Raw genomic sequence first — 12,538 nt, forward strand, 5'->3', positions numbered from 1 at the left:
GAAGTTAGCTCCTTGTTCACCTCTTAGGTTCTTTTGCTGCAGCGCTATACTGCAGTCATACTTATGTGTTTGTTGTGTAGAGTTTGATCTATGCTTGTAAGTACAAGGCAGAGGGAAGGTATGTTAATCATCGCAGACATAAATGTGCACCTTTTTTGATCGTAATTTGAAGTGGAAGTTACTAGTACCTTTAAAACAGCAGAAATGCTCCTACAGAAACGAATCTTTCCTCTCAAAGGCTTACAAATACCTAGGCATGCCATAAAACAATTGAAAGTACCAGCATTCCTGTTCTGTTTTGAATGGTTATACTGATAGATAACAGGCTATAGCATGATCAGGCTGAGTGCTTTGACCCTGAAGTGTCTTGTTTGAGTTGGAAAAAAACATTTTAATTTGAAGTATTTGTTCCAGGCCTGAGAAAGACCCTTTGGGGTCAAAAACTACCATAAATTCAAGCTTCTACTTGTACAGATGCATGATGAATGYTCAGTGTAACCTTTTTTGTTGTTTTAGAACAGTGGTTAATTTTAGTTGGCACAACTGATGTTCCAGGGATGCAAGAGCCATCTTTAGTATTTCTTGCTAGTCAAAAGCTTAACTAAGATTGATATAGCAGTCTCAAACATCCACCAGCCTGCAAAGTGGTTAACTGCAGTCTTTGGGGAAAAAAAGTGCAGCTCCATATATTTGAGGACTAATTTTTTGATAAGTCAGAGTTAAACTGACTTTGTAGGAAATGCGCTTAATACCAGAAAGTTATACACATGCTATGTGCACGTATACAGTTATAAAAAATATATGCAGAACATACATATGTGTGATGTGTAAACTCAGGGCAATGTTTGCAAGAAAAAAAGCAGGGCCAAAGAACTTAAATACAGCTCACAGATCTCTGCAGAAGAAACTTTCCTTCCAGCTGTATCACTGCTTGTGTCCATGCAATAGGCATTACAATTACACAGTCATAATTATTTAGCTAATAAGAAAATGTGTATAAATATACCTCCAATATTGTATAATTACTTATATAATTTTGKGTTTATTTGTTTCCAAATAAGTATGAAAAATACATCTCGTAGTTCTGATGGAATTATTAGTATAATACTATTTGTATATCAATATTCTATAAGACATTGTATCAAAACCTGACTTTGACATGACACTAATTATTCTTGTCCACTGAAGAATAAAAGTTAGGAAGAACTCACCAGTTATGTAGCATGTGACCCGCCTGTTCTGCTCAGAAATATCTGCATCGATGGTACTCAGTGTGATAACAACCTGCCCTGGCTCCGCATTCTCAATTACCGACCCTTTATAGAAGTCTGAGGTGAACTGTGGAGCATTGTCRTTTTCATCAGAGACAGTGACCTCCACCAGGGTTTGGGAAGACAGCTGGACTTTCCTGCCATGGTCAGTGGCCACCACATAAAAACGGTAGATCTCCTGAGCTTCGCAATCCAGCTCTTTCAGTGTGGTGATCCACCCACTCTCACCATCAATAGTGAAGAGTCCTCGGAGGTTGCCAGATTCTGCTTCCAAACTGTAGGTTACCTGTCCATCATTTCCTGTGTCCTGATCATTAGCTGTCACTTGAATGACTGTGGTTCCTGATGGCATGTTCTCCATGACAAAAGCTTTGTATGGATCTGCCTCAAAAACAGGTCTGTTGTCATTGACATCCTGTACTTGGATGTTCACAGAGACCAGCGAGACAAGTTCAGTCTCCTGATGTGAGCAGTGAGCCATAACATCAATCTGGTACCACTTGGTGGTCTCATGGTCCACAGCCTTTTTGATTTTCAGAGCCCCTGTTTGCTCATCCAGTGTGAACACCTCGTCCTTGTTACTTTCTGTGGTGGTTCCCTTTACCAAGCTGTATATAATGGGATCCTCTGCAAAAGCTTTGACTGACCCTATTTCTGATCCTTCTGGAAGGTCCTCGGATGCTGAGAATGTATAAAGGGGCTCAGAAAACCTTGGCAATGTCACCTCCCGGGGGACAATCTGAAGATTCACTGGGACAAGGGAGTTCCAGTGAGGGGGTCTGCCATCCTCAGCTTTCACCTTGAAGTTAAAGGCTCTGTTTTCTAAACCAATAAGGCTCTCCTTGACCTTAACAACCCCAGTGGCAGCATTGATCTCAACAAGGTCTTCTGCCACATCTTCCACAGAGTCAACAGAGTAAATCACATCTGCATTTGCACCTTCATCAGCATCATAAGCCAGTACCTGAATGACAGGGGAACCTTTGCTTACGTTGGACTGGATGGACAGCGTATATTCAGAGGCTTTAAACTGAGGTGGGTTGTCATTCTCATCTGTAAGGATTATTTTGACAGTACAGAATGCCACCTTCCCACCCCCATCCTTGGCCATGACTTTAATGGCAATGACTCTCTCTGTAGAGTTTTCCCTGTCCAGTTTTTGCAGTGTGGTGATACGGCCTTTATTGTCTATRGAGAACTTCTCATGGGCAAGTTTATTTATGATAGTATAATCTATGGTGCCATATGGGCCACCATCTGGGTCAATAGCCAGCAGCTCAATCACTTTGGTGCCTATCTCAGCATTTTCTGCCAGTTCTGCCTCATACATGTTCTGCTGAAAAGATGGGCTGAATTTGTTGGCATTTGTGGTATTGATGTATACAGGCACAGTGCTCTTGAAAACTCCATCTGAGGCAGAAACTCTGAGGTTGTAAGATGACTCCAAGTCTTTTCTGCAGCGGTTAAACATAGATATTATTCCAGAAGTGCTGTTGATGGTGAAATGTCTATTGTCATTACCTGAGAGTATCACATATTCCAGTCGGGTGGTATCTCCGCTATCAGGGTCCAGGGCCTGGACTTTTACCACGATGTGCCCACATGTAGCCATTTCRCTTACCTTGGCTTCATACTGAAGCTGGCTGAACTCAGGGGGATTGTCATTGATGTCTGTCACATCTACAATTACCAGGGCATCACTGCTAAGTGGAGGCATCCCATGATCTACTGCTCTTACTTTCATGCGAAACTGTTGATTTTTCTCATAATCAAGTGCTTGGGCTGTTGTTATTTGTCCTGTGCTGGCATCAATATTAAAGAACTTGGCACTATCTGAACCATCATCCAAGATCTGATAGGAGACCACTTTGTTTCTTCCCGAATCTTTATCAGAAGCAGAGAGTTGGACAACAGGGGTCTGTGCAGGCAAACTCTCTGAGACAGATGCCATGTAGATCATCTGAGAAAATATGGGGGGATTGTCATTAATGTCCTCTACCTCCACTTCTACTATGGCTTCAGAAAAGGATCCGAGTGCTGTGTCTGTGGCTCTAACAGTGAATGTGTGTTTCGTCTCTAGCTCATAGTCCAACTGGCCTGTGACAGTAAGGACACCAGTTTTGAAGTCAGTGCTGAACAGTTTCAGGGAGTCTTCTTCCACAATGTTGTAGATGAGGCGCAAGCCTTCAGGACTGCGGGCTTGTATGTGGAGGATAGATGTGTACAGGGGGATATTTTCTGGCACCTTCACTCGGTAGTAAAAACTTTGGAACAGAGGAYTGGATTTGTTCCTTACACTGATCACAACCTCCTCTTCAGCTTGGAGAGGAGGCTCCCCTCTGTCCTTAGCAATGACTCGAAGGTTGTATTTATTTAAAGCCTGATAATCAAGAGGTTTCTTAAGTGAGATGTCTCCTAGGTAGGGGTCAATCCAGAAATACTTGTAGTCCTCTGCAAACAAGTAGGTAATGGCTCCATTATCCCCTATGTCTTTGTCTGTTGCTGACACCTGAAAAAGTACATCACCTGGCTCCGTGCCATCCTGCACTGAGGTATAATATGGCACATTCTCAAAGTGAGGTGGATTGTCATTGATATCCTCTACATAAACCTTGACTGTGGTTTGGGACACTCTTGGTGGTTTCCTATTGTCCTTCACTTCCACAGCTACCTCRTGCATGTCTTGTGTTTCACGGTCAAATTTCACACCCTTGGTTTGGAGTACTCCGGATGCCTGGATCATTTTGAACCTTTCCTTTCCATTTAAAAGTGAGTAGAAGAGCGGTTCATTTAGCTGATATCCCTTTACCCCAAGAACAGTGAGAGTCTTCTGATCTGTAGAGTTCTCCATCACGGTTGCTGTATATACATCTTGATCGAATTTTAAGCCAGTACCTTGTGCCTGAGTTAAATTTAGCTTAACCTGTGCAGTGCTCTTATATAAGCCATCCCCAGCTCTAACCATAAATTCACGATAGCTTCCCAGGCCAGTAGAATTAAGAATGGAGATGAGACCTGTGAGTGGGTGGATATAGAAGGCATTATCAAGGTTCCCTTCCACGATGCTATAGGTCACATCTGAATCTGCATCTTTTGCTTGCACTGACAAAAGCTCCATCCCTGGGTGGGCAGGTAACAAGACAGAAAGCTCATAAGTGTCTTTGAAAAAGACTGGAGGTGAATCATTCACATCTTTAACATGGATTGTGACCTTGGCTGGCTTGGATGCAAATAGGCTGGGATTTCCACTGTCGTGGGCATGTACACTGAAGTGGAAGACTGGAGTGAGCTCATAGTCTATTTCAGCACGACTGGTAAGTGTCCCTGTGCTGGGATCTACTGTAAAATATTTCAGTGCCTCTGGTTCCAAAATTTCATAGACCAGCAGAGCATTGGAGTCTTGATCAGCATCTGTTGCATGGGTCACCAGTGGGGCATTGCTTTCATCTAGAACCATGCTTTGTGATGGAGCATTCTCCATGATCCAGCCAACAAAGGAAGGCTTAATGAAGATGGGCACATTGTCATTCTCATCTATGACATAGATAAGTACCATTGTGTCCATAAAGGCCCCAGCCATGTTGGTGCCACGGACTTTCAACTGGTAAAAAGACACCTGCTCAAAATCTAAGCTCTTCTGAGTGGAAATCAGRCCTGACTGATAGTTAATGGAAAACACTCCATCTCCATTTCCATCTTTTATTTCATAGCTGACTGGTGACAAGCTTGTGGCTGAAACTTGAATCAGAGGAGAGCCCACAGCAGTGGACTCACTGATCTCTGTGATGTATTCAGCCTCTGGAAATTTTGGAGGGGTCCTGTCAGAGGGTCTAATGTGGACATGTATGGTAGCAGAATCTTTAAGCTGAGGGAACCCTTGATCTTCTGCCTTTACAATAAGAGTAAATCGGTCTTGCTTGGATGGGTCCAGTTTCTGGGCAACTGTAATAATTCCAGAACGTGGGTCGATGCTGAAGAAACCTTCCCCATTACCTGCAGTAAGAGAAATAACAAAGTGAAGAATGCAGATATTCTCTTGGTCTTGATTTTCTGAGCCTCTTGCATTGATGCTCTTTATTTCAGACCAAGCAGTTTGCACTAATCATCATCTGTTTCTTGCACTGGGAGACAGCATGCTATCTTGATTAGTTTCTAAGTAATTCTTAGTGGTGGCACATATGCTTGGAACTTTCGCCTAATGTGCAGAACGTGGTAGCACAGAATGTACTAATTTCTTCAAGCCCTGTCATGCTTATAATTACCAATACTTCAGGAGCAATTAAATTTCTCAGTACTTGATCTAAATTGCAGTGAGAAAGATGGAGCAAAGGCTGGTTCATATCCTGCAAAGAGCTTATGTGCTAAATAGTCAATGTGACACAGTCATAAGTACTTGTGTATTAACCTTTACTATGTTAAAATAGTTGCCCACCAAGCTTGTATGACCTAAAAAGACCATCAGTCATTGCTGTGAAAGGGTGTTCCACTTTTCTCGAGGACGTATTTCTTGGTAGAACTGGTGCAAGTGATAATGACGTGTGGGAATGTGAGTACTTTTGCCTAACAACTGGATAGTGATCCATCAGTCAGTTCCTGTGGCTGGGAAGAGCAGACTTAAAGTTGTTCCAACTGGTCCAGTCACATTTTTGCTTAGAGCAGTGACCCAGCATTGAACTATATCCCTAAGGAAGGATGGTAATATTCTATAACACGAAAATTACCTGCTATCTCCAGCTTTTCTCTGGATAAAAAGGAAATCACAGTTAAGAAGCATGCAGCTATTTACTATTCTTCTTTCCAACAGAAGCAAGCAGAACAATCTCACTAAGGAGATATAGTATATTCTGATTCTTTTTCCCTAGCAGGTCATAACACTTTTTAAGGTATCCAGGAACACTCAATTCCCCAGCTATGCTGGCTGTCTGCAGTCTGGCTGGCTGTCAATTAGAGAGGTTAACTGTATACCCAAGGAACATCTGTAGAGCAGTAACACCCTGAAGACTGATCTGGTCCAGTGTCTATGTAGGTGTATCCTATAAAATACAGAAAGCTGGTCAACTGTATGTCCACCACTAGAGCATGGAAATGCAGATGTGTTCATAGCAAAGACTGCCTTGTTGCATGGGTCTCACCTGCCTGTAGGGAGTAGTGGATTTCAGCATTGGCTCCTTGGTCTGGATCAAGGGCTCTGACTTGTATAACCTCTGTGCCCACTACTGCTGAGTCCAGCACTTCTGCTTCATAATGGATGCTGCTGAACTGTGGAGGGTGAAGGTTGCTGTTCTCCACATGGATGACAATCCGAACGAAGTTCCTCTTGATGGGGACCTCCTGGTCCCGTACCTGAACGACAGAAAGAGCMGGTACCATCACACTCAGGGAGCAGGCAGCCTTTCCTGCACCAAGCTTCCAATAGCTCATCAGGATTCTTAGAGAGGCCAGTGTGTTTCAGCTGTACCGACCCCTCAGATGGCAGTGAGCCTACAAGTTTCAGAGCCAAAGCATAGCCTTGGAGTTGAAAGCAAAACTTAACAATTATTCACCATGCTTGCCAGTACAAGAACCCAGTAGCCCTCCAATGAAACGAGCAGGTGATGGGGCTCAACAGATGGTTAGACTCTATGGAACTCCTTGCCACAGGACTTTGTGGATGCAGCAAGCTTTCAAAAGGCTTTAAAAAAAACAATTGGAGAAATTCATGAAACAAAATTTCCATCAAGGGCTATTAAATATGAAGGCATCAACTCTGGTTCAGGAAATCCTTGAGCTGCAAATGACGGGTGGCTGGATGAATATCCTTGGGAAGTATCACTACAAACTTTCCTTGTTGTTATATTCTTCCCTGACTACTTGTTATCAGCCACTGAGAGAGGCAAGGTACTGGGTGAAATGGTTCTTTGCTCTCATCTGATGTAGCTGTTTTTATATTCTTATGTTCCTATGTTTCATCTGCTGTCAGGGGACAATAGTAGGTTTTTAATCTGTATGAGAACAGCTGCGACCAGATCTACCCAGAATGGTTATATAGTAAAAGTTAACCCTGCTTTCCTCTTCTGTGTCATTCTAGACAAAACCTCTGACAAAGACTAGAATCAGTCTGAAATTCTCAAGCAACCTATATTGCAGTTATATCCTGGCTAAGCTGATGGACTCAGCAGGCTTTGACTAGAACTCACCATCACTGTTAAGGTGTGCTGTGGCATGGGCTGGGAACTGAACCCTTCTGCTGTTGTGAGGACCCCACTGCTTGGATCCAACTGGAAAAGTCTTGTGCTTTTGGGGTCCATGCTGCTGTGGATGGTGTATATGAGCCCTTTCCCTTTGTCCTTGTCTGTTGCGCTGACTTGAAGGATTTCTCTCCCCGAGGGTGTATCTTCAGGAATTGTCACCTCATAATGGCTCTCCAGGAACTGGGGACGGTGCTGGTTGATGTCAATCACATGGATAAAGGCCTGTGGGGGAGACAACACAGTGAGGGCAGCAGAGACTTGGGAGCAACCCGATTTATGTATCCATGCAAAATCTCAGCCTCTAATCCCTCTTGGGTGGGGTAGTGCTCTGAGCTCTGTAACAGTCACAGTTTTTTCAGTTCTTGGGGCTTTGCCATCCTTAGTGACTGGCAGCCCTTTCATACCTTTCTCAGAGGAACACCTGCTGTGCTTTCCCTTGGTGATTTTTGATTTGCTTCCTCTCATTTTGTTATTCTYTCCAGTCTGCAAAGCCATTCAGACTGAACATGCCTGCACTTGGCACACAGGGAAACCTTCATAGTGTGCCCTGTAAAGTAGCACTCACTTAGCCATGGTGCTAGGCTTTGCTGGCTGATGCCTCCACACTGACAGAAGGGAAATATTTGGTAAAAGAAGGGAAGGGCTGGGATATCTCAAAAGCAGCACATGCACGGAGAAGGTATTTAGAAGCAAAGCTTGCAGTCTACATTTATTACAGACAAATCTTCCCTTCTGCATTTAACAGCAAAAACCTGTGGATGGCCAACCCTAATTCTGCTTGCAAGGTTGCCTGGTTCCTTCTATTTGTTTTCGTACCTTGACTGTCCCCTACCTCCCTACTGATRTGTTGACCGCCTCTTAGGAAGTCCCAACCAAGTGTAATAATTGCTTCCTTTAACAAACCTGAACATGCCATAGGTGTTTTGCACAAGCAGGTTTGCGGACATGTGCCAGTGGCTTTGAGTGCCAAAATAAACTTGGGGATGAGATGCAAGGTGGCAGGGAATGCACATCAGGCAAGGCAAGGCTTTGTTTGTTTGTTTGGAATATTACTTTAAGATAGTTGAGATAACAGCCATCCGTTAGCACTGTGTTTCACAGGAATGGTTGCGTTCTTCATTCATCAGCCCTTGCAAGCCTCTGCAATGAGTTTCCCACGATAAGTGTAACTCATAGGTGACTCATGATCTAGGCCTTCCTCCATACAGTGAAGGCTGGCTTTTTGGWTTCTTGTGTATGGAGAAAACAGTTGGTGAAAGATCAAGCCCTGAACACTCCTTCTGAGGATAGCTAAATATGGGCAAACCTCAGCAGCCATAGGAACCTGGGYTCAGGGGCATGCCTGAGTGCAGCATGCCTCCTTTCATCAGTGCTTACTTCTCACATTGCAACTCAGAGGACTCAGCATTTCTGTAGTTGCCTTGGTCAGCCTCCTGGATCTCTTTGCTGATACACTATTAATGCTCCATGCACTTGGAGCTGGACAAGGCAGGTCCTGACCTCGTCTCTTATAGATGCATCTGTGCTGACTTTACACAGTCTGTCAGGTCCTGGGAACACCACTAGATGTGCCACCAGGGATCCGAGCACAGTCTAGCTGCATATCAAGTCTGTTATCCCAACTAAGCTGCAGTTTAGTCCGAGCAGCTGAGAGCTAGCTGAGGAATGACTGTATGAACTGCCACTCGGCTTGTGCTGTAAACATGTCCTTACAGATTGGCTGTGATCATCAGGAAAGAGCTGGGCTTTCCAGGACCATGTGTGTTTCCAACAGCATGAAAAATTCTTAACCTGAGATTTAGAAAAGACTCATGTCCCTCTGTAATGGAAGATCACAGTGTAATGAGATTCTTGTGCCTGGCACCTGATCCAGAGCTCAGTGGATTCAGAAGAAAGATTCCCCTTAGCTTACTCGCTCTAGATTGGGTCTATTAAAGTGAAAAGCATTACCTGGGTTTTGATGGTAGTGGACCCATCAGTGACTTCTACTGTCAGATTATAGCTTGACTTCTTTCTGGCATCAAGGGCTCTTGCAATGACCATGCTGCCTGTACTCTTTTCAATATCAAAATCCATGTCATCATCACCACCTGGGATAAGGGACAGATTAGAAAAGGAAATGGGGGAGAGCAAGTTATGGGTAAGATTTCTCTCTGGAGCAAGCTGCAGGTTACTGCAGCCTCTGCAGGGGAAGGAATGCCAGGAACTGGCTGAAGATCTAAAGGATGAGGATCTCCCCTCTGGAGACTGTACACAAACCATACACTGGGCTCACCTCCAGATACAGAGATATGTGGCATGCCAGGCAATACACCTTGAGCAGTGATGTGTTGGCATTCACTCTTTGGCCACAGGCAGTTTGGGGACAGTGCCGTGAGTGAGGTCTCCCCCAGTTCTAGAAGGTCAAGACTGTGTCTTGTGATGGACTTTGTGATGGATGGAAACAGGACACAGGGAGAACATAGAGAAGCCACACAAAGCGGGAATCAGAAACAGAGACAAAGGAATATGAGAGAGAACAGAGGGAAGATGAGGGGAATTAGACAAAAGAAGGGGGAGGAGAGAGGAAAGGATACACTTATGCATATGATATCTTGGCTAGATTTGCAACAGGCACATTCAGGCACTGGTTTATTTGCACAAAGWCTCCAGCTATGCAGCATCAGAGGCTTAGCATGCATCAGTGTCCTGCAGTGCTGAACAAAGCTCCTGCTGGCTTCYAACTCAAGGTCACTCCACAGGCATGTCTGCAAGGGTCTCCATTGCCGTGGCTGGGAGCCTGCAAGCTACCCAAAGAAGCCCAATACCTGAACAGTTGGGGAGGCAGACGGTGCTTCCAGGGTGAGCAAGGCCTGTTGCCTCCATCCCAGATGGCTGCATAGTGCAGGAGACCACAGGCCTGAGCAGCTCAGCAGCAAAAGGCTGTTCCTCCTGATATTGCTGCTCAGCCCTGGCATGGTAGCTCCTTTCTTATGCCTCACTTGCTGGTTGCCTGTTATTTCTCTATTGCATTTGAAACACCACCGCACTGTTCTCAGATACAGACAGGTAGAGGCAGTTTTCTGCCATTTATCCCAAGTCTCAGCCTCTCCATTTCTGGCTACCAGATACTCTGGATTCYACCTTATTCTCCTACCAGGTGGGAAAATCCTGTCTGACTGTTAAATTACACATCTCCCCTTGAGGGAGAAATGCAGTGGTTGCTAGCTATCTGGACAAATATTTTCCTGCTGGAAAGAGACAGAAAGCAGAGACAGAAGAGGAAGATACCTGTGGATGCCTTCCTCTGAGACAAGAGATAAGGGCTCCCTTTGCATGGTGCCAAATGGAAAAAGGAGGCTCAGGAAAGGAAAGACATTAAGTAGGACTTTAAGCCCTTTAAGTCAGTGTTTTTGCAGACACCATCAGCCCTAACAACAGAGCCCTTGCTGATGGGGAGAGGCTAGTTTTCAAACCAGGTGCTCAGGGGCTTCTGGATCTCTACATTACCTGCTTGGTTTCCAGCTACTGTGAAGCTTAGTTTCTTCAGCAGGTGAAATGAAAGCCCATCCTCTTCCGCCACTCTCCAAACCAACAGAGTTCTGACTAAGACTTAGGGCAGTAAGAGCCGCCAAAGAGGCGATCCAGCATACAGGCAGGCACCCAGCAAGTAAACGATGGGGTAACATTCAGGGGAAGATACTTCTAAGGCTGCAAACCTGAGCAGACACTACTAATGCCAGATAAGCCTTGCACTAACATTGCCTGCTCTGTGCTGCATTGTATCTTTTGTTGTTTAATTGTATTTATACACCATTATCCCTGCCCTAGCATACTAACAGGAAAAACAATTTACTTGCCCAATTAAGGCTTTGTATGATGAGGGCAAGCCCTGCAGGCAGTGTCAGAGAAGAGGCTGTGCAAGTTAGATTGGGGTACCACTTCAAAACAGCAAATTACATGAGCGCAATTGGCCCTCATTAGTAGGACCAGTTCTGCACACATGCTGCCTGACAAGTCCCCTGAGGTGGCAGCCCACATCCCCTCTGCCTTGGCATCAGGTATCTCAGAGGAGGACCTGGAGCCACTTCACGTTTCATGTGTAAGTCATCTCTTGGGTGCCGTGAAGTGGAAGCGAAAGCCCCACCAGTCAAGTCAAACCTGCTGTTTAAGGAATCCTTCCCTCTCATCTCCCTCTTGGGGCTGTGGGTGCAGGAGGGAGGGAGAGACAGGGGCAGTCTGCAAGATGGGAACTGCGAGACCCATACCAGTCACTTAGATCTCAAGATATTTTACCACTGCCAACACTGTCACTCGTTTCCCAGGGAGAGCTGGGGTTGGTTGTGTGCTACCTTTCAGGCATATTGGAGAACGCCTCAGCACTGGCAGGCACCAGAATGTCATTTGAAAAGTGTGTTAGATAATTGCATTTGGCACAGGAGCCCTTAGACAGGCTGCTTTGTCTCTTTCTGTTTAAGCCTTTCAATGTCTATGAGAAAGCTTTTGCTGTAACTCACCTACACCTAAAGCAAACAAATTTATTAGCTCAGGCATGCGAGTGCTCAACACCAAGGCAGCTGGGGCAAGCTCTCCCAGACATTGTTGGGCTGGTTTAATTTCTGTATCTCACCTGTGATATTAAACCACACTTGGCTGGGGCCCATTTCGATGCTGATCACTCCTACCATATGGTTCACAGGATCTGTTTCCATGACAGCAAAGTTAAAATGGGGCTCATCGAAAGCTAGAGGCTCTGAGGAAGGGCCAGGTCGGGCAACCCAGCTGATGTGAAGCCGCACGTGGGAGGAAAGTGGTGGGCTGCCTCCRTCTGTTGCCTTGACCTGCCAAGAAATGCATGCACGGTTAGGGAGAAGGGCTGTTTTTGCAGTCTCCCATGTTAATCGGGGCTGGCTGGACTTCTCAATGCCCTGAAGTAAGCTGCTTCTCCCACCCACCAGGAACTTCAGGTCTGAGTGTGCCCAAAATCCCACAAAACAAATTTTGTCCCAGTAGGCCATGTTCTGGCTGCTTCCTAGGTGAAGTTGTGCAACCCAAATT

General features: G+C 45.1%; 1 protein-coding gene across 1 annotated transcript in view; it reads right to left on the reverse strand.

Moving 5' to 3' along the window:
- FAT2 (FAT atypical cadherin 2) overlaps window positions 1-12,538 on the reverse strand; it is a 65,204-nt gene that overhangs the window by 23,997 nt on the left and 28,669 nt on the right. The window contains exons 7-11 of the mRNA XM_026091384.1: window positions 12,111-12,321; window positions 9,452-9,591; window positions 7,448-7,723; window positions 6,404-6,614; window positions 1,212-5,264 (exon numbers count right to left, since the gene is read on the reverse strand). Coding sequence (XP_025947169.1) covers window positions 1,212-5,264; window positions 6,404-6,614; window positions 7,448-7,723; window positions 9,452-9,591; window positions 12,111-12,321 — 4,891 coding nt within the window. The remainder of the gene's footprint in view (window positions 1-1,211; window positions 5,265-6,403; window positions 6,615-7,447; window positions 7,724-9,451; window positions 9,592-12,110; window positions 12,322-12,538) is intronic.

The sequence above is a fragment of the Apteryx rowi genome, unplaced genomic scaffold, assembly GCF_003343035.1.
Source record: "Apteryx rowi isolate R43461 unplaced genomic scaffold, aptRow1 scaffold_90, whole genome shotgun sequence".
Taxonomy (NCBI): domain Eukaryota; kingdom Metazoa; phylum Chordata; class Aves; order Apterygiformes; family Apterygidae; genus Apteryx; species Apteryx rowi.